Here is a 26,989-nt window from a genome sequence, read left to right as displayed (position 1 = left end):
ACCCGCCTATGGAAGCAGAGGTAGAGGGCGGCCCCCACTCCGTTGGAAGGACCAGGTGGAAAACGATTTAAACTCCCTTGGTGCGACCAATTGGCGCCGGTTGGCGGAGCGAAGGAGCGACTGGCGTGCTTTGTTGGACGGCCATAACCGTTTAGACGGTTAAGCGCCAATTAAGTAAGTAAGTAAGATTTAGGAAGAGAGCACAAACATATTATTAACATGTCGTTTGTGGTACGTTTCTGCCTTAGTATCCCAGTATAAGTCATGTCTGAATTATGAGATCCGGTAATACATAAACAAACATTTGATTCGCTATAGTACTGTAACGAATTCAGTGAAACTCCGCTTATTTTACACCCTCTGCAAACCTTCGAATCGCTAAATTGTCGAATAAATAACTCCAATATTAAGTAATGCAAAATGGTCTTTATTATATTACTTTGGGAGTAGTACAATTATACTTCACAATTATACTTCACTTCGCAACTGATAGCGTGTTTAAATCAAACTGATTACTGACTACTCAGCTCGCTCTGCTCTTATACTCTTTGTTGCCTTGTCCGCATATTTCTCCAAATGTCTAGACGTTTCTCCTTCTAGAATCTTTTACTTGGTTACCAGCTATATTCGTGTGTATTTGTGTAGTTTATAGCCTCTCGCGTAGGCATATGCGTATGTATATTTGAGTACTACTTCGGCTGATGATTACATGTGTTTACGTGTATCTCTCCGTTGCCTTGCATGTATGTGTGTAGATGATGATTGATTTGTTTACGTACATACGAGTGGCTGTTTAGTATCGGCTTAGTGATGGTAGTATCGCTTAATGATACTAATATTCGTCACAGTACCTACACCTGCTAGAACATCAACCAGTTATTTTATCTAGTTTCCTCCATTGAATGTCGTTAGTGCCACCATCCCCCAACGCAAAGGTTGAAAGTAATTTGTCCCAAGAGGTCAGTCGTACTCTTAAAATATTTCGACCTAGACTGTTTAACATATCATAACAATATAAGTCCATGGCCAACGATATAGCCAGACTTTTTATAAAACCAGCTCATCAATAAACTCATCTAACTTTTCCTCTGGTCCCATTCCCTCTAAGCAGCATGATTCCTAGTTTCAGCTTAAGATAATCCTCATGACAATTTATGAATTGATGTGCACGGTGCAGATTGACCGATACAAAAAATTTTCACGGATGCGTCAAGAAAAGCTTTGCCTGTCCCCATTGCTCACTTGTAGGAAAGCTGGCGGTATATATCTTCAAAAAAAAGGGATGTGAGATGACGTTCGGAGCCAAAAAAGATTATTCTCCTTTTAGCCTGTCACAATCTCAAATACTTCAGTCTACCTCCGCATTGGCTCCTTATTCAGTGTATGTCGTGTAAGTTAGGTCAGGTAGATTAGGTATAAGTCGAGACCCCCAGATTGGCTTAACCTTTTCCTTTTACCTGGTGCTGCCAGAAACAGATGCATGTGTATTGAAGCAGAAGCGTTGATCGAATTTCACCCCCAGGAGTTTCGGGTGGTTGACATAATCGTAAATATCAAACAGCTAGTAGATCTGCTTAGTTCACGTAGTGAGAAATTTTGTAGGTGACAGCGCCAAGTCAAGTGAGCTGAAAAAAATGAAGGGACTAGGGAGATTACTGTTTATTTTCGAGCATAGCTTATCTAGAGAAGAACCCAGGCTCGTGGACTGTTTTTGGTGTGAAGGCAGTTTTAAATTCTTCTTTATTTAAATTTTACGAAATTATGCAGGCGCGTGCCTAGAAGGAAAGAGACGATTCCACTTTGAAGTAGAGTGCCATGATTGGCCGGGTCCAAAGGTTTTGAGATACCTCGCGAACTAAAACAAGCAGGCGGACGATATTTTGTACACGCAGCTTGGCAAAATGTCCTTTGGCACTTGCAAAATTTACATGCGACTCAGGAAAAGAAGTCCTGAGGATAAAAACCCTAACACGCTAGAGGTGTGCGAAGTCGAAAAGGACCTCAAAAGCCTAAGGGGAAAAAGACAGGTGGAGGTCCCCGACGTCACCACGAAGGTGCCAGATGAGGACCAACCGCCAAATAGCGCTGTGACTCGCACAGAGGAACACCCGGCACAACAGTCACGAGAGGCTGAAGGGGGCCTCGAATACTCTAAACCAAAAGGGCAAGGGGAGAACGAGGACGTCACGACGAAGGTGCTGGAGGGGGACAAACAGCCCAATGGTGCTGCGAGTCCTACAGATCAACCTCCAACACAGTAAAGCGGCGTCGAGCGAACCACTGAGGACCTCGTAGCAGTGGCCGTTGAGCAAAAGAATAAACAGGCATTTATCCTGGCGTCCTGCTCCATGGCCCATGCTGCGGAGGTTCCACCGATGGAGTGCAAAGGGCCAGTAAAGGAGGAAGGGCGCAAAGGGCGGTTGGTCATAGGCGCAGATGCATATGCGCACCACAATGCGTGGGGAGGAGCAGATACGAACGAGAGAGGCGAATCTCTATTTCGTTACATCCTGCAAACCAATTTGCAGATATCCAACAGGGGAAATGTCCCTACATACATTGGTCCAACACCAGCAATGTTCTAGATATCACATTGAGCTCCGAGCGTGATATATCAAGGTATGACTGGATGGTTCTTGATAGACCATCCTTCTCCGACCATGCGTATATCAGCTTCAGCATCCCCCTAAAGAGGGTAGAGAAGGGAGGAACCTTTAGAAACCCTAGGTCAACGAACTGGAATAAATTCCAGAAACCTTTAGAAACAAAACTGGGACCACCCAAAGAGGTTGCCAATGTGGAGGAGCTGGAGGAGTCGAATGAATTCCTAACAAGGACGCTTATGACTGCGTATAACAAAGCTTGCCCTCTAAGAAGATTCAGAGGAAAAGCAAAGCCGACATGGTGGTGCAATGAGCTGAGTCTTATAAGAAGACAGGTAAAAGAAATGTTTAAGCTCGCAAAGACCGCGGAAAGCGAAGCGCGTCGGGACGAGTACAGGGTTCTACTGAGGATCTATAAGCGTGCAATTACCAGGGCGAAGAGAAACTCATGGAATAGTTTCTGTACGGACATAGAGTGCTCCAGCGAAACAGCATGGTTGAAAAAGTCCTAGCAAGGGGAAACATAGTCCAGGGACTAATAAAGAAAGAGAACGGGGAATGGTCACGTAATAGTGAGGAATCCCTTGAGGTGCTTCTCGACACACATTTCCCATCGGGAGACGGTTTAAAAGAGCCAGCAGACATCACTCACACTTCGATCACGGAGCTAGTAGTGCCGGGCTTGGTGACCGATACCAAGATTGAATGGGCAGTGAAAACGTTTTCTAAGTTTAAATCGCGGGGCCCAGATGGTATATTCCCGGCCATGCTACAAGTTTCAAGTATGGCGGTCGTGGAATGGCTTAAAATAATATTCGATGGGTGCATAAGACTGAATCATGTACCGCACTCTTGGAGAACTGCTCGTGTAGCTTTCTTACCAAACGCGGGGAAGATCGGTCACGTGTATCCCAAAGACTATATACCAATTAGCCTAACATCATTTCTGCTCAAAACCTTTGAGAGGCTGATAGATGTGTACATAAAGTCCAACGTGGATGAAAAGCTGCTCTCCACAACACAGCATGCGTACACCAAAGAAAAGTCGGTAGACACCGCATTGCATAGGGTTGTAATAAGCATAGAGAAATCCCTGGAATATAAGGAGTATGCTCTAGGAGTATTCTTGGACATTGCGGGGGCTTTCAATAGTGTTTCAAAATGGGCCATTATGGATGGTCTTAATTACATTAAAGTACATCCTGCCTTAATCAGATGGATCGGCTGCATGTTAAATTGCAGAAAGATTACATCACAATGGGGATTGTACGAGGCCACGAAATAAGTGGTATGCCATTCTGCACATTCCACCTGTAGACCTGGTAGCATAGAACATAGCATTAACAACCGCAACCAGGCTCGGTGTTTCGGGGCAGCTTGAGCGCCGACCATATGGCCATAGTAGTATAGCGTCATCAATCACAAGACGAACAGACTACCTGATTCCCTATCTGCGCTTCGAGGGAGATCTCAAGGCGACAATAGAGGTGGACGGTTGGCGCAAGGGTGCTCAAATGGCGGACGAGGCGATACATGTGTACACAGATGGTTCCAAAGTAGTGGAAGGAGTAGGGTCTGCGGTATACTGTGCTGATCCTGAAATAAGCAGATCCTACAGGCTGCCGGATTACTGTAGCGTTTTTCAAGCGGAAATATTAGCCGTAACCTAAGCAGTAGAAACCCTGGAAGAGAATAGCTTAAGCTGCAACCGTGTTAACTTTTATATTGACAGTCAAGCAGCAATTAAGGCAATAATCTCGCATAGCACAGCATCTACGACGAACTAGCTAAAAAAGGGCGCATCCCTTGAAGCTTGCTCCGTAGACGTCCCAATTAGACTGGGCGAAATTAACCAAAGCGAGAGGTGCACATGATCGACCAAGCGGGAAAGGCGTGGGTTCAAGCGCGGGGCTGTAAAGTGTCGAAGATTATGTGTAGGTCTTACAACCGTAGACTAACAAAGTGAAAAAGCGTTGAAGTCGTCGAGGATAATATTACTGCATTTTCCACTGTTCGTCATTAATAGTTTCAGACTTATTGGTCTGAAGCTTTTATGTGAAAAGAAATTGCCCTTCCTGAATTTAAAACTTCCAAAACTTGACGATTTATAAAATTACTTATAACTAGGGCAACCCGAAATATGCAAAAACTAACAGATTTTAGGCGCTTGGATTACGCCACTAAAATCTAATATATGTATAGAAATAGAAATCTATATACCTTGAATTGGTTTCCCCTTTAAGAAGGTGGAGTATTATGAATCAAGCATCTCCGGGTAGCTTAATGTTTTGTTTTGGTTGTTGTTGTTGTAGCAGTGCTTCGCCCCATCCAATATGTGCGACCAATCACAAATTGTCATCAATGTCCTCTAACGGGAGTCCAAGGAAACTTGGTGTTGGTTCCACATTACCATTAAAGAGACGGTTGTTGTCATGTGGGGGACATATTGCAAACAGGACATACATTTTGTATGTCGGGGTTGATTCTGGATAGGTGAGAGTTTAACCTGTTACAGTATCCAGATCGAAGTTGGCTAGAGAGACGCGCGTTTTCCTAGGGAGAGTGCGTTCCTCCTCTGCTAGTTCTGGGTATTTTTCTTTGAGTACCGGATTTGCCGGGCAATTCCTGGCACAGAGGTCCGACGCCTTTTTGTGGATATCACTGAAGACCTGCCTGTGCGTTTTTGCTTCATACGGCTGTGTTCTCAGGTGCCGTATTTCCTCATAATGCTTATGGAGATGACCCCTTAAGCCCCTGGACGGTGTAGCCTCATCAATCAGATGTCTGTTGGGATGTCCAGGTTTCTGGATATTTAACAGAAACTGTTTGGTTAGCATTTCATTTCTCTCCCTAATGGGGAGTACTCTCGCCTCAGCCCGTAGCGGTTCTGAGTGTATTTTCTTCCAGTGACTATCCTTTAGGCTTGGCGACCATATTTTGTTTTGGTGATTTGCACTTGTAGTGACACTCGGGTTTCGTCGACGATATAGAACTGTGAAAACAATTTTCAACCCATGAAAGATTTTATTGCCCTAACAGCCAGCCATATAATTTATTCTCAATCAGACTAAGAGTTTTAAAGGCTCTTTTAAGATTTATGCAAGAAATAGAGCACAATTAAGAATCGAATCGTGATATATTGCAAAATTTATCAAAAAAGAAGAACTATATATATATATATATATTGCTAAAGCATAATCTCAATAATCTATTCCTACAGCATATTAACAATTAACTCACTTGCAATACCAGACACATTTTGCTCCATGGATCCCGATTCTGGATATCAATGTTCACCTGGAATGATTTGCATGAAAATGGATTTTTTAAGTAGCTACGTGATTGGTTTCAATGGTTTCGAGGACTTCGCTACGAGCATTTTTACGGTTTATCAAGCGGCTTCCCAAGAAGGTTGGGTATTCATTATGTATCGCGCGATTGATTCTCTGCCAGCATGGCGTGCTGCATTCTACTTCAGGTTTGTATGCGTAATACAGCATCCTAGATTTGCCTTTTATACTCAGCTGAGCAGAGCTTACAGAGTATATTAAGTTTGTTCGCATAACGGTAAGCCGTAACGGCATAAACTAATCGAGATAGATATAGACTTCTATATATCAAAATGATCTGGGCGAAAAAAGAAATTAATTTAGCCATGTCCGTCCGTCCGTCTTTAAACACGATAACTTTAGTAAATTTTGAGGTATCTTGATGAAATTTGGTACGTAGGTTCCTGGGCGCTCATCTCAGATCCCTATTTAAAATGAACGAAATCGGACTACAACCACGCCCACTTTTCCGATATCGAAAATTTCGAAAAACCGAAAAAGTGCGATAATTCATTACCAAAGACGGATAAAGCGATGAAACTTGGTAGGTGCGTTGACCTTATGACGCAAAATAGAAAATTTGTAAAATTTTGGACAATGGGCGTGGTATCGCCCACTTTTAAATGAAGGTAATTTAAAAGGTAGGCAAGCTATAATTTGACAGTCTTTGAAGATATCATGATGAAATTTAGCAGGCACGTTACTCCTATTACTGTATGTGTGCTAAATAAAAATTAGCAAAATAGGACGACGAACACGCCCACTTAAAAAAATTGTTTGTTAAAGTAAAATTTTAACAAAAAATTTTATATCTTTACAGTATATAAGTAAATTATGTCAACATTCAACTCCAGTAATGATATGGTGCAACAAAATACCAAAATAAAAGAAAATTTCAAAATGGGCGTGGCTCCGCCCTTTTTCATTTAATTCGTCTAGAATACTTTTAATGCCATAAGTCGAACAAAAATTTACCAATCCCTGTGAAATTTGGTAGGGGCATAGATTCTATGACGATAACTGTTTTTCTGGGATATCGGTTGAAGCTACGCCCAGTTTTCATACACAGTCGACCTTCTGTCCTTCCGCTCGGCCGTTAACACGATAACTTGAGCAAAAATCAATATATATTTACTAAACTTAGTTCACGTACTTATCTGAACTCACTTTATTTTGGTATAAAAAATGGCCGAAATCCGTTTATGACCACGCCCACTTTTCCGATATCGAAAATTACGAAAAATGAAAAAAATTCCATAATTCTATACCAAATATGCAAAAAGAGATGAAACATGGCAATTGGATTGGTTTATTGACGCAAAATATAACTTTAGAAAAAACTTTGTAAAATGGGTGTGACACCTACCATATTAAGTAGAAGAAAATGAAAAAGTTCTGCAGGGCGAAATCAAAAGCCCTTGGAATCTTAACCGGAATACTGTTCGTGGTATTACATATATAAATAAATTAGCGGTACCCGACAGATGATGTTCTTGGTCACCCTGGTCCACATTTTCATCGATATCTCGAAAACGCCTTCACATATACAACTAAGGGCCACTCCCTTTTAAAACCCTCATTAATACCTTTAATTTGATACCCATATAGTACAAACGCATTCTAGAGTCACCCCTGGTTCACCTTTATGGCGATATCTCGAAAAGGCGTCCACCTATAGAACTAAGGCCCACTCCTTTTAAAATACCCATTAACACCTTTCATTTGATACCCATATCGTACAAACACATTCTAGAGTCACCCCTGGTCACTTTTATGGCGATATCTCGAAAAGGCGTCCACCTATAGAACTAAAGCCCACTCCCTTTTATAATACCCATTAACACCTTTCATTGGTACCCATAAACACATTCTAGAGTCATCTCGAAAAGGCGTCCACCTATAGAACTAATGCCCACTCCCTTTTAAAATACTCATTAACACCTTTCATTTGATACCCATATCGTACAAACATATTCTAGAGTGACCTGTGGTCCACCTTTATGGCGATATCCCGAAATGGCGTCCGATATAGGACTATGGCCCACTCCCTTTTAAAATACTCTTTAATACCTTCCATTTGAAAGCCATGTCATACAATCACATTCCAGGGTTACCCTAGGTTCATTTTGCTAAATGGTGATTTTCCCTTATTTTGTCTCCAAAGCTCTCAGCTGAGTATGTAATGTTCGGTTACACCCGAACTTAGCCTTCCTTACTTGTTTTCTCATAAAAACGGCATCAATGTGCTGGTTATGCTTGGTAACATTCTCTAACTTTTTTAGCGAACAATAACACTATGCGACAAGATCAACTTTTTTTTGGGAATTGGGCCAAACCCACTTTTTTGTAGAGTTAAGTAGACAAAGTACTATCTCCGTTTTTGGAAGTTAGCCTCCAAAAAATAGATATCGGTTTTGGAAGTTCGAAATTCTACATTTCCAAATTTTATTTATTTTGTTAACGCCTTCAGCAAATTAAAAAAGTAAAAATGTGGTCGTGGTTCGCTCTTTTCCCTTAATTGAAGGGCTGAATTCTTTTTTTGAGAAATTTAGTATAACAGCTGTTATACGAGGTGAAAAGTCAGATAGTCCCATGATAGTGGCTACTACTTTCATGTCTGCACATACTCTCCGCTGGAATTGCTCGTACTGTAATTTTTCAAAAAAAGAATTCAGCCATTCAAATAAAAGAAAAAGGCGGACCACGACCATATTTTTACTTTTTAAACGGTTTTATTTAGGTTGACTTGACAGGCTGCACGTCTACACGGCCGTTGTGAACGAATTTTGAAATTAACATTTAAGTAACTTCCCGATAAGCTACAAGCTTGAAACTTGGAATATAGTTCAGAACCCGATGACAATGCAATAATAAGAAAAAAATCCTCGCTAGGTGGCGCAAGGATCGAGATATTCACAAAAATCGTATTTGTGATCAGATTTGGCTCATATTTGGAACACATAATACATACAAGAATAGAAGGCGATCGATGAAAAAATCACCGCTAGGTGGCGCAAGGATCGAGATATTCACAAAAATCGTATTTATGATCAGATTTGGCTCTTATTTGGAACACATAATACATACAAGGATAGAAGGCGACCTATGAAAAGATTTGACCACGTATCTCAACATGCTGAAAGGTTGCTAAACATTTCTTTCGAAAATCTTTTAAAAGTCAAAACACTGTCCTTCCTCCATAAATTGATACACACGAAGGAACCTGACTATCTATATCGTAAGCTTATTTTTCTGCAATCATCAAGGTCGGTGCTTCTTCTTAAGCACATCAGATACCGCTCGCTAACCTCTGAGCGCCAATTCTTTGTTACTGCAATACGTCTTTGGAACTCGTTACCTACTAGTCTTCGACTCTTAAGTAATGCTCTGCACTTCAGAAAAGAGCTAACATCATTTTTTAACGACTCTTAAACTGGATCTCAAATTGTTGTTGTTAAAATGTTCATTTCTAAGTCCTTTTCCTTTCTCTGTGTCTTCTTTCTTTGTTTGTTAAATACTATTCAATCTATAACCAGCCAAAGGTTATCATCACTACTGCTGTCTTTTAATATTTATTAACTACTTTTCTTTAGTTTTAAGATTTACATTTACATACATAAATATTTCACTATTGTCCGCTATATTTAATTTAATTTGATTAATCTAATTTATTATTATAAATGTTCAATTTTTATAGCTCATGCAATTCATGACTAGCACTGTTAAATAATTTGTCAAAATTGTTGTGCTAGGAACAAATTTTCAAATAAATACATACATACATACATACATACATACATAATACATACAGGAATAGAAAGCGACCTATGATGTCCGATTTATCTCATATTTGGACAAATATTACATACAGTCCGGTAGAAGTGACATCAAAATATTTTGGAGTTGGAGGAGAGACAAGCATACGTGGCGCAGAGTCGAGAAAGTCTTTGGAAGGGTTATGTATTGAGGACTTAGATTGTAACAAATTGTCAAGAAAGAGTCATTGTAATAATGAGTCACTAAATTAACTAAATAGAATGAGAAATAATAGGCAATTAAATAAAGACTAAAAACTTAAAAATAAAATAATTAAAAAAAGTGTTTAAGTTAAACGGTTTTATTGAAAACAATACTTACATTAAATAATAATAATGCTAAAAGCTAGAAAATAATTAGGTAGGTCCTAGGTACTAGTCATCACACTACTCATCAATCTAGGGCGTTGATCAGACAATTAAATAAAAGCGTTGGACGCGTTAAATTTCTATTGATAGTCATAAGTAAGACCAACTGAACCTTAATCAGGATATGCGACGCCTCACATTTTTAGAAATTCCACGCGCTCAACGCTTTTATTTAATTGTCTGATCAATGCCCTAGATTGATGAGGAGTGTGATGACTAGTACCTAGGACCTACCTCATTATTTTGTAGCCTTTAGCATTATTATTATTTAATGTAAGTATTGTTTTCAATAAAACCGTTTAACTTAAAATTTTTTTAAATTTATTTTATTTAATTTGCTGAACGCGTTAACAAATAAAATTAAATTTCGAAATGTAATATTTCGAATTTCGAAAACCGATATCTATTTTTTGGAGACTAACTTCGAAAAACGGAGATAGTACTTTATCTACTTAAGCCTCAATCTCTACAAAAAAGTGGGTTTCGTCCAATACCTAGCCGGCTGTTGCACAGTGTAATAGCTAAAATATAGAGAAATAAACGTTTTCGTAATGGAAATTCGGTAGATAACTCCTGAGGAATACCATAATGGAAAAACGTGTAGCTAATTTGTGATATCGATGCGAAAATTGCCACTGACTTGGTCTGCTTCCAAAACAAATTGGGTAACACGTCGTTTGATAATTCGGTATATTGCGATCACCCAGTATACAGAGCTCAACATACAAAATCATGGTGGTGGGGAATTTAGGCCGGAAGGGGTATTCTCATCAATGTTGCAGATTTAAGAATTTTTGTTAAATTCATTTCTATTACAATTTTATCTTTAAAAAAGTGCTTGAAAAGTTATTCCGGGAACGCGTCCAAAAAACATAATAAATTTCAAGCGTGTAAAAAACAAAAGTGATTAGATTTAAGTAATAACCATTGTGAATTCATACAAGTGAAAAATCTTTCTATTCCTCCATTGCCATACCTACCTGTCAAATGAATGGCCAGAGAATGGAAGAAAGGTTTGGTTTTTGCTTGTGATTATTAAATTGAAGTGCCATGAAATGCCCATTTGTGTTTCAATTTAGCTTTTCTTTAGAGTGTGTATACAGAAAATCAGACTACATATTTCTAAAAACTAGTCAAGTGATAAAATGTGAGCAGCCAGTTAGGCAAATATTTTAAAATATGTAAATAATGCAATATACCAGTCGTCTACAAAAGTGTCTGAAAACACTACTGAGCAAATGATTTTAGTAATCGAACAGCGATTGAACAGGTGATCGAGGCTGTTTACTATTGTGAACATTTTTTTCAAACATTCGCCACTTGTAATCACAATGGTAATAACTATGGTGAGGGTTATCTAAAAACAGCTTTTCTGTCATACTGAGAAGAAAATTCTGCTTAAAGATTGCCAAATCATCATTTCGAAAACGGAATGACGAGCTGCAATTAAAAAAGGATTGCAAATTAATTATAACTACTTTGTATGTTTGAATTTCTTTAAATCTTCATCGTCATTTGGAAACGAAATCTTAGCTCCTGGAATGCAAACTAAATGAACTAAAAGTTAAAATTTTGATTCAGTTTGTTTTGTGTCGATCATACATATCCATATGTATTCTTGATGATGACTTCAGATTGAAGTCGAAATATCGAAAAATAAATATATTTTGAATACTACTAAAAAAGAAGTTTTATTCAATAATCTGGCCTAAAGCTCAATCAAAATTATCAAATTATATTAAACAAGGCTATTAAATTTACCAATAAAACAGTTTTGGAATATTTTCCGGAATTTTTGCAAATTCCTACAAACTCTAAGCTTCGAAAGAATCCATATGCATTTTGAATATTAATTGCATTACTTTTTGCAATTTTCTCGAACTGGATTTTTTGCATGACTTTTCGCGTTAAATCATTTGTGCTCTGCCCGTTACAGACATATCAACTAATAGTAGAGAAAAATTGTTTCTATAATGAAGGTGATTTTTTCATATTTACTTCAACTAAATATTCCACCTCCACATAACACACACCTCGTTGAAACTTTTCTAACATTTTTCACAATTCAAAACCACATTTTTACAAATGAAAAGGAGGCAAAATATGTTATCAAGTATTTTTCTTGAATACTGATAATGTTTATACGAGGGTTGCTTTTATATTTTGCGCCTAATAATGAAAACAGTCAAATATTAAGGAAAATAGTTTTATTGTTTTTCAAAATATTCCCCATCCAAATCAATACACTTCTGCATTCGCTCGAACTAATTTTCAAAGCACGTTTGCTACTCAAAAGAGGCCACCTCTAAAACGAGCTGTTTGAAGGCTTCTACAGCTTCTTCAGGCGTTGAAAAACGTTGACCTCGCATTTTTGTTTTTTTTTGATGGGAATAAAAATAAATCATGAGTTGCCAAATCAAGGCTGTAAGGTGGATGACCCATCAATTCGACCTTTTGAGTCCTCAAAAATTCTATTGTGTGAACGATACGTGAGAGCTCGCATTGTCTTGGTGAAGAATGATTTTTCTTCGGTGGTTGGTTTTCCTTAATTCTACAAAAACTTTTGACAAATAAATGGTTGTATACCACTCAGAATTGACCGTTTTAAGTTTATCTAGTGGAACAGTTGCGACATGACCAGATTTTCCGAAAAAACAGGCGACCATTTGCTTTGAGGTGCTTCTTGCGCGAACAACTTTTGTTGGATTAGGCTCGTCTTGGAACACCCATAAAGTCGATTGCTGCTTTGTTTCCGGCTCATAAGCATAGATCCCAGATTCATCACCTATTACGATGTCATAGACGTGCTTTGATCCACCACGGTTAAATTTCTTCAACATTTCTTTACACCAATTGATACGAGTTGTCTGTTCTCCTAAATGGAGGCAGCAATTCATCACGCAGAGATGAAGAACCCGATCCCGCAATCGATGATGATGGAATATATGTCCCCCCGCCCGATTATGACGAAGTTAGAAAAGCAATAACCAGATTGAAAAACAACAAGGCCGTGGGCGCTGATGGATTGCCTACGGAGCTATTCAAGTACGGCGGCGAGGAGTTGGTAAGGCGCATGCAGCAGCTTCTTAGCAAAATATGGGTGGAAGAGTGCATGCCCGACGGTTGGAATCTAAGTGTTCTTTGCCCAGTCCACAAGAAGGGGGATACTGCAAAATGCACCAACTATCGTGGAATCAGCCTTCTTAATATCGCATATAAGATCCTTTCAAGTGTATTGTGCGAAAGATTGGAGCCCACCGTGAACCTGCTGATTGGACCTTATCAGTGCGGCTTCAGACCTGGTAAATCTACCATCGACCAGATTTTCACAATGCGCCAAATCTTGGAAAAAACCCGTGAAAAGAGAATCGACACACATCACCTTTTCGACAGCACGAAAAGGAGCTGCCTATATGCCGCTATGTCTGAATTTGGTTTCCCCGCAAAACTTATACGGCTGTGCAAAATGACGTTGAGCACACCATCAGCTCAGTCAGAATTGGGAAGGACCTCTCCGAGCCGTTCGAAACTAAACGAGGTTTCAGACAGCGTGACCTCCTATCGTGCGATTTCTTTAATTTGATGCTGGAGAAAATTATACTAGCTGCAGAACTTAACCGCACTGGAACAATATACTATAAAAGCGTGCAATTACTGGCATATGCTGATGACATTGATATCATCGGCCTAAACACCCGCGCTGTTAGTTCTGCTTACTCCAAACTGCAAAAAGAAGCGGTAAAGATGGGTTTGATGGTGAATGAGGACAAAACGAAGTACCTTCTGTCATCGAGCAAAGAGTCAGCGCATATGCGCCTTGGCAACCACGCTACTGTTGGCAGTCATAATTTCGAAATAGTAAAAGACTTCGTTTATTTGGGAACCAGGACCAACACTAGCAACAACATCAGCACTGAAATCCAGCGAAGAATCAATCTTGCCAATAAATGCTTCTTTGGACTAGGTAGGCAATTGAAAAGTAAGGTCCTCTCTCGGCGAACGAAAATCATACTCTACAAGTCACTTATCGTACCCGTCCTGCTATATGAGGCAGAAGCATGGACCATGACAACAGCAGATGAAACGGCTTTGGGAGTGTTCGATAGAAAAGTTCTTCGAAAGATTTATGGACCCCTACGCGTTGGCGATGGCGAGTACCGAAGAAGATTTAATGATGAGCTGTACGAGCTATATGCAGACATCAACATAGTCCAGCGAATTAAGACGCAGCGGCTGCTAGGCCATGTTATGCGAATGAAAGCTGATGCTCCGGCCAAGAAAGTGTTTCTATCGGAACCCGCCTATGGAAGCAGAGGTAGAGGGCGGCCCCCACTCCGTTGGAAGGACCAGGTGGAAAACGATTTAAACTCCCTTGGTTTGACCAAATGGCGCCGGTTGGCGGAGCGAAGGAGCAACTGGCGCGCCTTGTTGGACGACCATCACCGTTTAGACGGTTAAGCGCCAATTAAGTAAGTAAGTAAGTAATCGACACGAGTCCTTTTTTGGGCAATTGTCAAATTATGCGGCATCCAACGAGAACAAATCTTCTTTCCGACCAAATGTTCATGCAATATTAAATGTATGCTGGTCCCACTAATGGCCATTCACGATATGTCACATGACGATCTTGTATTATCAATTGACGCACAGCATCGACTGTTTCTGGCACAACCACCATTTTTGGACAATCTTCACGAAATTCGTCCTGCAAAGATTGGCGGCCACGTAGGAACTCGTTGTACCATCGTTTCACAGTGGCTAAGTGTGGTGATTCAACACCAAAAGTAGAAGTAAGTTTATTGATGCCCGATAATCCACGTCGAAAACCGTAGTAAATCATCGCACGAAAATGTTCACGGGTTAATTCGATTTTTAGGCAATATGAATTTTTAAACTCCCTATAAATAAACACAAATAAAACTAGTCAGTGAAAACGTTATTATTATATAAAATATCTAATTACAGCTAATCACATGTAGTGTTGTCAAGGAGCAAAATATAACATGCAACCCTCGTAACAGTGCTTCGCGAAATTTTTGAGTACACAAGCCGAAATAGGTTTCCACTGTTAAGTCTGAAGTTCTTTTATCAAAGAGAATAAATTATGATAAGAGACGTCACTCGTTACTTGCAGTCATTTGCTCGATGTTTTCTAAGAGGTAGTCCCTGATTTTTTTTTTTGGCGAGATGTGCATAAAATGTCTTTATACATTTTCGTGTGGTATTTGCGGTTATTTTTCCGACTGTATTTAATTAACTAATTCAATCTTTTCTCAAAAATCTAAGTTGCACAAGGTGCCTACACCGCATGGAGAAACACGAGACAATTCAAAAATGTACCTCTAAGGCCTGATTTTTCAGCAGTTGGTTAAGCTAAGCTTAAACTAAGTTTGCTTAAACTCTAGTCAAATTTAAACTCCAGTTAAGCTAATGAGCAGTTTATCAGTCACGGTTTAAAGCCGCCCTTGGGGTTGGCTTTATTGTGCGGCAACATTGTTTTTTTTATTATCTAGATATTTTGTAGATACGCCAACAGCTGGATTTTGTTTACCCAACAAACATGGAAAAACAATTCTCCAGCGAAATATATATCTAGTTTCCGAGGTGATATCCAACATCATTATTTAATTATTTTTAAACCAGATAGTTCTCGAGGTGATATCCAACTTCATTCTCCAATCACTAACAACCTTTGAGAAATTTTGTAAAATTAAGAGTTTTCGAGTTGATCTCCAACGTCATTAATATTATTTTATTAATTTGTATCCAACTTACGAGAGATTTTGAGAAATGTATTTTAGAAATATGCCTAGTTATCAAGTTCTAATGGTACTCAAGCCTAAATGCTTGTTGGGTATCTTCGACGCTATGTCGAACGAATGCAAATAACTGATAGGTTATCTAGAATTTAACCCCGGCAGATCGGCCGCTTAAACTAAGCTTAAACTTCAGTTAAAGTGGACTGAAAAACTGCAGAATAAGTTTAAGCGTATTTTAGCTGACAAACTGTGTTGAACTTGTACTGAACCTAAGAAAACATTGTACGGACCTAAGAAAACATTCGGCATCAATTTTTTGATTCCCAGCGAGTTGCTCGCCACTCGTAACAGACTGGTGGCTCTTATTATATTTATTCTCTTTGACGCAGCCCTTGAGCAGCAAGAAATAATTGTGATTTGTCATTAATGTTGTTCTCCCTCTCTCTCGCTTCCATTATAGTACAATGATATTTTTTCTTGCGTGGTTGGTGAAGAACGTTTTCATTGCTGTTATAACGGAAACTTTCAACGAGATCCGTGTACAGTTTCAACAAATGTGGGGTGCTCGTGGTCACATACAAAAAACGGCAGCATCACAAGTTCTTAGTGGCAATGATTCGGGTTGGCGTTTAGTAACAATAGATGATAATAAACATGGCGGCTTAGCTCCAGAAACATGTCACGCCATCTTACGTTCACCATATTTTCGTATGTTGGTGATGTCAGTGATTTTGGCAAATGGCATTGTAATGGCCACAATGACTTTTGAACATGATGGACGTCCGAGGAATGTCTTTTATGAAAAATATTATTACATAGAAATGGCTTTTACGTTCTTTTTGGACTTGGAGACGCTATTCAAAATATATTGCCTGGGTTGGCGTGGTTACTACAAACATTCGACACATAAATTTGAATTGCTGTTAGCTGTGGGCACGACAATTCATATCGTGCCAATGTTTTATTTATCGGGATTCACATATTTTCAGGTAAGATCAATTGATGGAATACATATCTAGATATTATTCTAGACAGTAAGTTTTCGTGGCAGCTTAACGTGGAGGAGAGATGGAATGAGGCCTCGATGGCACTTTATGTTTGTAAGAGAATGCTGGGGCGTACGTTGGGTCTATCGCCATCTCTCTCTCTCTCTCACTCTTTGAATATTATCAGAGATTCTAGGCCACATCCTTATTTTGTGGACGGCCACTCAAAAAAGAACTTGCCACATGTGGACCTGCTAGAACATTGCGTTAAGAACTGCAATGAGACAAAAGGCCTCGGGACAGCTTGACCGCAGACGGTCATAGTACTTTGTGATGGAAGGAGTAGGGTCTGTGGTATACTCCGCTGATCTGGAAATTAACAGATCATACAAGCTGCCAGATCATTGTAGTGCTCTTCAGTAGTAGTAGTCGTGACTAAAGCCGTAGAAAACTGGAGGAGGAAAAAATGTAGCTTAAATTGCAGCCGCCAGCAGCAAAAATCTCTCACATCACAACATCTAAAAGTGTGTTAGAGTGTCAGCAATACCTGATAAGAATCGGTAAAGCCAAGAGTATTTACCTGCGCGTCGTTCTAAACTTGTACCGTAGACATCACAATCATATTGGGCGAGAGTTGCACATGGTCGACCAGCAGGAAACGCGTGGAACGGAGCGCTGGGCTACAAAGTGGCGAAGATCATGTGCAGCTCTTACAACCTTAGACTAACAAAGGTACTCTTATCATTGAAAAGAGGGGACTGTATTCTGACTGGACTTTGCCCTCTGGCGTCCCATGCTTTTAATTTAAGCCTTTTCAGTGATAGCAGCTGTAGAAAGTGCGGGTTGGAGGAGGAAACGATAGAGCACGTTTTGTGCTTGTGCCATTCCCTCCCCAGGGCAAGACTCCAGCTATAAGGAGTAGCACAGCTGTCAAACCTAGAAGCAGCAACTAGCATAAGTCCTGGAAAGCTTCTAGTATTTACGAAGAGGATGGAGTTATATTATAACATAGGTCCTGGTTTCTGATAGGGTTCTTTTCCGATAGTTGCGAGTCGATAACAGTGAGGCACTTACGGTACGACTATCTAGCGCACTGTCGGGGCAGTACTTTCTTGGAAAACTCTTCTCCGGGAGCCTACCATAACTCAAGGATTTTGGTGCTGGGGAGCTTCTCAAATATATATATAAAGTCAGCGGGATGGATGCAGTTTGACGGGACTTTTGAGCACTGGCCAGTCTTTTTACAATATTTTGAAATGAATCAAAAGCATGCAAGTAGCACTGAGTAGATAATTGAGAAGTAAAGCGAATTTGCTGGCTAGGGCAGATTATGCGAAGGGATGAAAAGCCTACAAGTATTCCTATCGGTGTGCACCGATGAAAAATTGAAGTGGGGAAGGATTTGACTTATCGTAGCGTTTCTGGGATGATGAAATGAATGAAATATATCCGATCCCTGATTCTTAGCTAAGAACTTTTTCAAATATTTGTACCTACGCTAGTAACAAAATTTTATCTTTTCAGGTGCTACGCGTTGTACGACTGATCAAAGCCTCGCCCATGCTCGAAGGCTTCGTTTACAAAATTTTTGGTCCTGGCAAAAAACTCGGATCACTAATAATATTTACCATGTGCTTGCTAATCATTAGCTCCAGCATTTCAATGCAACTTTTTTGCTTTCTCTGTGATTTTACCAAATTCGAATCATTCCCTGAAGCTTTTATGTCTATGTTCCAAATTCTAACACAAGAAGCTTGGGTTGAGGTTATGGACGAAACTATGATACGTACAAGTAAAACACTCACACCACTTGTTGCTGTATATTTTATACTCTATCATTTGTTCGTCACTCTCATCGTGCTCAGTTTGTTCGTGGCGGTTATTTTGGATAATTTAGAATTGGATGAGGATATTAAAAAATTAAAACAATTAAAATTTCGTGAGCAAAGTGCAGAGATCAAAGAAACATTGCCATTTCGTTTGCGTATATTTGAGAAATTTCCCGATTCACCACAAATGACTATACTTCATCGGATACCGAATGATTTTACATTACCAAAAGTGCGTGAATCATTTATGAAGCATTTCGTTATTGAATTGGAAACAGATGATCCATCGATCGTAGAGAATTGCAAACGACCAATGTCGGAATGTTGGGAGTCTAATGTTGTGTTTCGTAAGCAAAAACCAGTAAGAATAATGAATAAGACGCCAAAAGTACGTTCGGCCGGCAGCAGTTTGAGGAAATTAGCTATCACACATATAATCAAGTAAGAGAGAGAGCTAGTTGTTGAAAAAATATTTTTAAAATACTTATGTATTTATCTAAATAGAATTGGCTTACGAAATTCTTAGTTTGGGGAAACTGTTGCAAAAGCATTTTGGTTTTATAGAGGGAACTTTTACCGTACTAACAACGGCCTGCAAGAAGAAAACTATTTGACGTACACGTTCATACATAATTCGTTTTGAAAAAAAAAACATGAAAAAAAATTAAGGCACAAATATTTTTTTTTTTTTGGCCGCAATTACAAAAAGGTACGCCCAAAAAACAGCACCAAACGTACGGACACGATGACTGGGTACTCATATCACGAGTGGCTTCGATATTATCGTTTAGCCCTTCATATTGAAAAAAAAAAACTCGGCACTAAAAGCCGCGGCAGCAATATGAATTCATATATATTTCATATATCTTCTTGTCAGCATGATTCGGACCGTGTAGTTATCATAACTAGATATAGATGGCATTTGAGAAAGATTTTCAGGTTCATACACTAGGTAGGTCTATTTGAAGAAACTTCTCTCGGTAGGAATAAATTTGCGTACAAATCAGGAGACAGCTATACAAAGTATTATGTGAAAATTTAAAAAGGCTTTGGCGTGGAAAAAATATAGGCCACTCTTAAATGATTATTCCCTCCATGATGTCTATGCTAAAGAAAAGGTAAAGGTGTCTAAGTTCGGGTGTAACCGAACATTATATACTCAGCGTGGGCATCAATTGTACATTTCATTTCAGATAAATTACTTTTCTGCATAACACGTGGCACCGCCCGTTAAAAAAAATGTCTCCACATTTCCTCTTACAACAAAACTTGATAAGTGAAAAATCATTGATTCAAAACTATTTTTTGCTAAGTTATAGCTTCTTATTCTAGTCTACGACACTTTTAAACTTGTTTTATATCTAAGTTGCCGTGGTCGTTAACCGATCCCTTCCATTTTTACTAGAAATATTTTCTGCTATAAGGAAAATATGTGTTCACAATTTCATTATGTTAATTATACCTTTCATGAACGATGTTTGTAACGTTGAGAAGTATAGAAGATAGACTCATCATTAAGTATACCGAATTGATCAGGGCGACGAACTGAGTTGATATAGCCATGTCCGTCTGTCCGTCCGTCTGTCTGTTTGAACGCAAACTAGTCCCTCAAATTTTGAGATATCTCAATGAAATTTGGCACAAGGATGTATTTTTCTATTATATTAGACATTTGTCGGATCCGGTAGGATCGGACCACTATAACATATATCTCCCATACAACCGATCGTTCAGATAAGACGATTTTGGTCATTCCTGCCGCAATTTAGAAAGTATAAACGTCAAGCTCGGTGATATATATTCTAATATATCATAGAAGATATCCTGAAAAAATCACTTTGATCGGAGCTATATATACATAGTTATATCCCATGCAACCGATCGTTCAGATAGGCAATTTTTTGGCCATTTCTCCCTTAATTTAGAAAGTAGAAACGTGAAACTTGGTAATATATATTTTACTATACCATAGAAGATTTTCTGAAAAAATCACTTTGATCAGAGCTATATATAGTATATATCCCATACAACCGATCGTTCAGATAAAACGATTTTTAGCCATTTCTCCCTTAATTTCCAATATAAAAACGCTAAACATGGTGATATTTATTCTAATATATCATAAAAGATTTTCTGAAAAAATCACTTTGATCGGAGCTATATGTATATAGTATATACATATCCCATACAACCGATCGTTCAGATAGAAACATTTTTGGCCATTTCTCCCTTACTTTCCAATATAAAAACGTGAAACTTGGTGATATATATTCTAATATATCATAGAAGATTTCCTGTAAACATCATTTTGATCGGAGCTATATATAATATATATCTCATACAACCGATCGTTCAGATAAGGGTGTTTTTTGCCATTTTGTATTTTATATTTATCTTAAAAATCGTTTAGGTATGTACATCTCTTCACTATATATTTCTTATCTTATGCATCTGATTATTTGGAGATTACGAACGGGATAAGATTATTTTTCAGCCCCATTCATGAAAGGTATGAAGTCTTTGGCACAGCCGAAGACAGTCCCGTCCTTACTTGTTTTTCTTCGAGTTATGGCTACCGAAACATAGAAAATTGCTTAGTCATAAAAGGGGCGGTGCCGCACCCATTTTAAAAGCTTTTAGTGTTTTCTAATTGAATGTTATAATTTAATTTAGAAAGTGAAATTCTATTGATACAAAGCTCTTTTTTGCAAAGATATAGCTTATTTGATTCGTCCACGACCCTTTTAAAAATCTTATATAAACGTGGGCGTGGTCCTTAACAGATTTCGTTAATTTTTCTTCAAAGCATTCCTTATAGTAAAGGCAACCGCTCTGCCGTATTTTGTACGATAGGTTTAACGATTTTTGAATTATGATTAATAATATTTGTAAAATTGTTTTATCGCAAGTGGGTGGTACCACGCCCATCAAATCAGTAGATATAACAACAAAAACTGTTCGACCTTCACCTTTCAACTCAATGATCAGATCCTCGCAAACACTTTTTGCCAAACCGACTTCTCTCAATCCACTTGATGACTTTCCGGAGTATATTTTCACTGACCAGGTGAATCCTTCGGTAGAGCACAGCTTAAAAAGTTTATACCATAAGGATGAGTTTTATTTGGTATATATTGTCGGAATAATAGTCTGCTTCGCCATGGAATAAGGGTCTCATCAATTACTATGTTTTCACCTGGTACGTAAATTCTTTGGTATCTCATTTGTAGCATGTCCAATAGTGGTGTTGTTTTACCAAGCCGGTCACCTGGTACAATTAAGTTATTGTCTGAGAAGTGCATGAAACTAAGCAATAGTTCAAAGCGATTGCGTGACATTGTTTTCCCCGGAATTGAAAAGTTGTAGAGCGAATCTTTGGACCAATAGCCTTTTAAAGATCCGACTCACCAAACCCATCCACCAAAGAAGGCCAAAGAACTTCTTCATTTCAAAATCTGTTGTTGGTATCCAATTTTTTTTTTTCGAGAAGATCTGGTAACAGTAGCTCGACTTAAAAATTCTTCCGCATACTTAGTTGTTTCTGATACAATTAATTCAATAACGTCGTTGTCAACAAATAGGAGAAATGCATCCAAGCAGGAAATATCTGTTGGACTACACTGTTGCAAGCCTGTCCGCCCAGTGAATGTAAAAGTTTTCTGACGAGAACTAAATTCAGTCCAAATGTTTGTTTCGGAATAATCGACTACGTTTGACAATACTGTTGGTTCGTCCTCATCCTTGTCCCAGTCGTCTTCAGTATCGTAAATATCAAAGTTATTAGCAGAGTCAGTGTCCGAATCATCTGGTACCCAGTTCTCATCAAACAACGTGATCGCACGAAAAATCATCATCACTTGTTTCCAACGCTTCACGTATTTCACGTTCTCTAAGGCTTCGCTTCGCATTTTTCTAATTCAAATAAATCTACAAAAATAAAAGAATAAAGAAAAATAAAAATAAAAATAAAGAAAACAAAAAAGACGAAGAATAAAATTTAAAAAAAATAGCACAAAATAAAAATAAAAACAAATATAATAAAAAAATTAAATAAATGTAAAGGAAAATGCGTATAAAGAAAAAAAAAATTAAGAAATAGCAAAAAATCGCGTCGCACATTTTCGTACGACAGCGCTTTTTACGATTGCAATCCCGTCGTGCAGTGCCATGTCGTACGAAAACCTGCGACATATAAAAACAGTTATAAAGTCCAAAATAAACAACAAAATCATTCGGAATTGGGTTAGAACTCAATATTTTCTACTTTTACACCAGTTTAGAGCAAAAAATGTGCTTGGCACCCGGTGAAGGTTTTCGTCAAATCCGCTTGGCACTCAATGTTACTATTCCAAAAACAAAATAAAATTTTTCTAATTTAGAAAAATTAAAAAATAACAATAATTATCATTAGAAAAAAATTATTGTTCTGGCCTTGAGCTCGATTCGAACCTTGAATGATTTATCAATAGGCCGATAAAAACAAAAACAAGTGCTAGGTGTATTATTTACTAAATAATCAGGTTTTTTGTGTTTTCCAAAATGTTGTATATATAAAAAGTGGGCGTGGTTATCATCCGATTTAGCTCATTTTCAATACCAATCTATTCTGGGTCCAGATAAGCTTACGTGGTGAAGATATCTCAATATTTACTCAAGTTATCGTGTTAACGAACAGACGGACGGACGGGCGTGGCTCAATCAAATTTTTTTTCGATACAAAGTTAATATGCTCTGTGTGCAAAGCACGCTGAGTATAAAAATAAGGTTTGAAGTAAGGACAACTGGTACAACGCCTACTCAAGTGGGTGTACTCTCCTCTCTTTTGGACACTAGTCATATATATGACTTTTTCCGCCTATCTGAAACCAATGAATTCAACACACAGCTGTATGCAGATGACTTACTAACCTGGATCACGAAGAAACAATATCCCATCGGGTGCAATAAGCTCTGGTTTTCATAGAAAAATGGTGTGATACAAAGGGATTATTTATCAACAGAAACAAATACACTGGACAGAATCATCAAGTGAATATTTTGAAATAAAGAATCCGCCTATTATTCCAAAAGCCATTAAGACAGTGTATGGCTGCTACAGAAAGCCGGTATGAAGTCCACTCTCGACGAATAAAAAAGTGCACTCTTTAAGTCCCTCAACTGTACAAAGTGCGGAAAGACGGTTTCGCTAGCTACGCTATGTAAATGGGTTAAGACGATCTGTTCCGGAAAGAAGCAGAGAAAGGGAAGACCTGCACTGAATTAGAAGGTAGAGAAAGTTGTAGCTAAGGACGGCCATTGTACTTTGCCAGGCAAAAGAAAACATCGCTTAAGTGATTAAGCTACAAAAAATAAACAGCAAAAAATGAACGAATATGGAAGCAGAGAAAGAGGGAAGCCCTTAAAACGACTGGCGCGACTTGTAGGATCGCCAAAACCCTTAAAACTGTTAAGGTCAATTACATTAACGTAAACTACGTTTGCCTGCCTTACTGGCTGATATGCAAAATACAATCTTACTGAACCGTTGAGCAACGGTTACATTCGTGTAAAAGGACATTCCCCTGCGAAGTGCTTTTATTGGTCCGTGTAAAGATCGTTTTGCCACCTAACTATTTCTAAATAGTTTTGGGGTTACGCAATTCGCGAAGCAACCCTCGTGGTGCATGCACCGCAAGCGAGTATCTATAATGAGGCTTGTGATATCCGTGCTGTTTAATGTGGCTAAAAAATCGAAACTTTCTTAAAATAAAACTTTATATTGTAACGAATTTAGAGAAATTCCGCTTATTCCAAATCTTCTGCTAACGTTCGAATCGCTAAACTATTGAATAAATAACTCCAATATTCAATAATGCAAAATGGTCTTTATTAGACGACTTTGAAAGTACTTCACAATAACACTTATACTTCACAACCAATAGCGTGCTTAAATAAAACTGCTTAGTCATGGCTCAGCTTGCACTGCTTTTATACTCTCGGTTTCCTCGTTCACCCATTTCTCCTAAGGTCTAGTAATTTCGTGGCATTCATGCTTGGTTGCCAGCATATACATGTATATACGTAGTTTGTATCCATATGCGTGTGTATATGTGAGTACTACTTCGGCTGATGATGACATGCATTTGAGAGTATCTCTCTGCTGCCTTGTATGCATGTGTGTACATGACGATTGATTTGTTTACGTACATACGAGTGGCTGCTTAGTATCGGCTTAGTGATGATAATATTCGTCACAATATTTATTGAAAAGTGTACGGTACAAGTTTTTTCTTCTTGGTATGGCCCAATGTACATATGTATATAAATACTGTAAAATTTAATTTGTAAATAAATATCTTGTAAACCTCTTAGTTAGTGATTAAAACATAAAGAAAGGTAGTTATAGTAATCGCGTTTCCTTATCAAAATGTTTTTACATTTAGCTTTTCCCTTTACTTTCGAATGTATCATATCAAAATTCTCATAATTGTGCAATTTTATTCAAAATTGACTTACTTAAGTCGACTTTCCAGTGATTCGAATAATCAACGTTTAATGCTTGGAGACTCCGCTATGCTGCCTGTCGTAGGTGGCAAAGGGGGTTTAAAGTCTCAAGGCACCATAACTCATTCGAAACCATGGCGCGTAGATCAAAAAAAGTAGGTTCCTAAAATTCTCATTCATAACGCATTAATCTTGTATTGGTCTCAAATTTGTATTTTGTTAATCTAGATTTGGTTCACGTTCCATACGTCGAAGTGTGCGTTCTGGTTCAATTAAACTGAAACAGACCTATGAGCATTTAATGGAAAATGGTGATATCGCTGCTGCACCACGCGCCAACTGTGGACGGGCACGCCCACATGACCTGGATATAAAATTGCTGCAAGCAAAACGTCAACAAGCCGAAATGAGACGAAATCAACGCGAGGAAGATTTACGTGAGAATCATCCCTTCTTTGATACACCATTGTTTTTGGTGCCACGTGAGAGTCGTTTCCGTAAGATATGTCAAAAGATCGTGCACGGACGTTATGATGCGCGTTTGAAAGACCCACTTACGGGCAAGGAGCGTAAAGTGCAATATAAAAGCATGCAGTAAGTTATTTGACAAACTTGTTCGATACCTGTATACCCAGTTGCTAGGATTTAGGTCCGTATTTCTAAAACCTTATTAAGTGCCTTCAGTGATTGAGATAAGAAACAGATGAAGCTTTAAGATCTAAACAAGAAAATATAGTCTGCATCAAAAAGGTGCCAACAGATATATTAACTGGCCTATGCCCCAAACTTGATATAGTCTGCAATGTTTTTTTAGAAGAGTTTAACAATGTGGCCATTTTTATACTTAGCTGAGCAGAGTTCACAGAGTATATTAATTTTGTTCGCATAACGGTACCCCGTAACGGCATAAACTAATCGAGATAGATATAGACTTCTATATATCAAAATGATCTGGGCGAAAAAAGAAATTCATTTAGCCATGTCCGTCCGTCCGTCCGTAAACCCGATAACTTGAGTAAATTTTCAGGTATCTTAATGAAATTTGGTATGTAAGTTCCTGGGCATTCACCTCAGATCGCTATTTAAATTGAACGAAATCGGACTATAACCACGCCCACTTTTTCGATATCGAAAATTGCGAAAAACCGAAAAAGTACGATAATTCATTACCAAAGACGAATAAAGCTATGAGACTTGGTAGGTAGGTTGACCTTATGACGCAGAATAGGAAATTAGTAAAAATGGGCGTGGCACCGCTCACTTTTAAATGAAGGTAATTTAAAAGTTTTGCAAGCTGTAATTTGGCAGTCGTTGAAGATATCATAATGAAATTTGGCAGGAACGTTACTCCTATTACTATATGTGTGCTTAATAAAAATGAGCGAAATCGGATGACGAACTTAAAAAAAAATAAAATTTTAAAAGTCAATTTTTAACAAAAAAATTAATATCCTTACAGTATATAGGTAAATTATGTCAACATTCAACTCCAGTAATGATATGGTGCAACAAAATACAAAAATAAAAGAAAATTTCAAAATGGGCGTGGCTCCGCCCTTTATCATTTAATTCGTCTATAATACTTTTAATGCCATAAGTCGAACAAAAATTTACCAATCCTTGTGAAATTTGGTAAGGGCATAGTTTCTATGACGATAACTGTCTTCTATGAATCCGGGCGAAATCGGTTGAAGCCACGCCCAGTTTTTATACACAGTCGACCGTCTGTCCTTCCGCTCGGCCGTTAACACGATAACTTGAGCGAAAATCGATATATCTTTACTAAACTTAGTTCACGCACTTATCTGAACTCGCT

The 26,989-nt window shown here is 38.4% G+C and overlaps 2 protein-coding genes across 5 annotated transcripts in view; one reads left to right on the top strand and one right to left on the bottom strand.

Annotated features, from left to right (window-relative positions):
• Positions 1 to 26,989, bottom strand: part of LOC137250791 (uncharacterized) — a 373,639-nt gene that overhangs the window by 259,216 nt on the left and 87,434 nt on the right. The window lies entirely within an intron of this gene.
• Positions 1 to 26,989, top strand: part of na (sodium leak channel non-selective protein na) — a 57,760-nt gene that overhangs the window by 12,136 nt on the left and 18,635 nt on the right. Inside the window, exons 6-10 of one of the 4 annotated variants that reach the window (XM_067784259.1) lie at positions 5,824 to 6,081; positions 16,336 to 16,864; positions 18,386 to 19,131; positions 25,203 to 25,328; positions 25,402 to 25,767. In XM_067784259.1, the coding sequence (XP_067640360.1) occupies positions 5,824 to 6,081; positions 16,336 to 16,864; positions 18,386 to 19,131; positions 25,203 to 25,328; positions 25,402 to 25,767 (2,025 nt within the window). Of the gene's footprint in view, positions 1 to 5,823; positions 6,082 to 16,335; positions 16,865 to 18,385; positions 19,132 to 25,190; positions 25,329 to 25,401; positions 25,768 to 26,989 lie in introns of all 4 variants that reach the window. The other 3 variants (XM_067784258.1, XM_067784260.1, XM_067784261.1) reach the window with 3 other exon arrangements.

The sequence above is a fragment of the Eurosta solidaginis genome, chromosome 4 (assembly GCF_040869045.1).
Source record: "Eurosta solidaginis isolate ZX-2024a chromosome 4, ASM4086904v1, whole genome shotgun sequence".
In the NCBI taxonomy this organism is placed as follows: Eukaryota; Metazoa; Arthropoda; class Insecta; order Diptera; family Tephritidae; genus Eurosta; species Eurosta solidaginis.
Note: the sequence above shows the minus strand (reverse complement) of the source record. Positions and strands in the feature narration are given on the sequence as shown.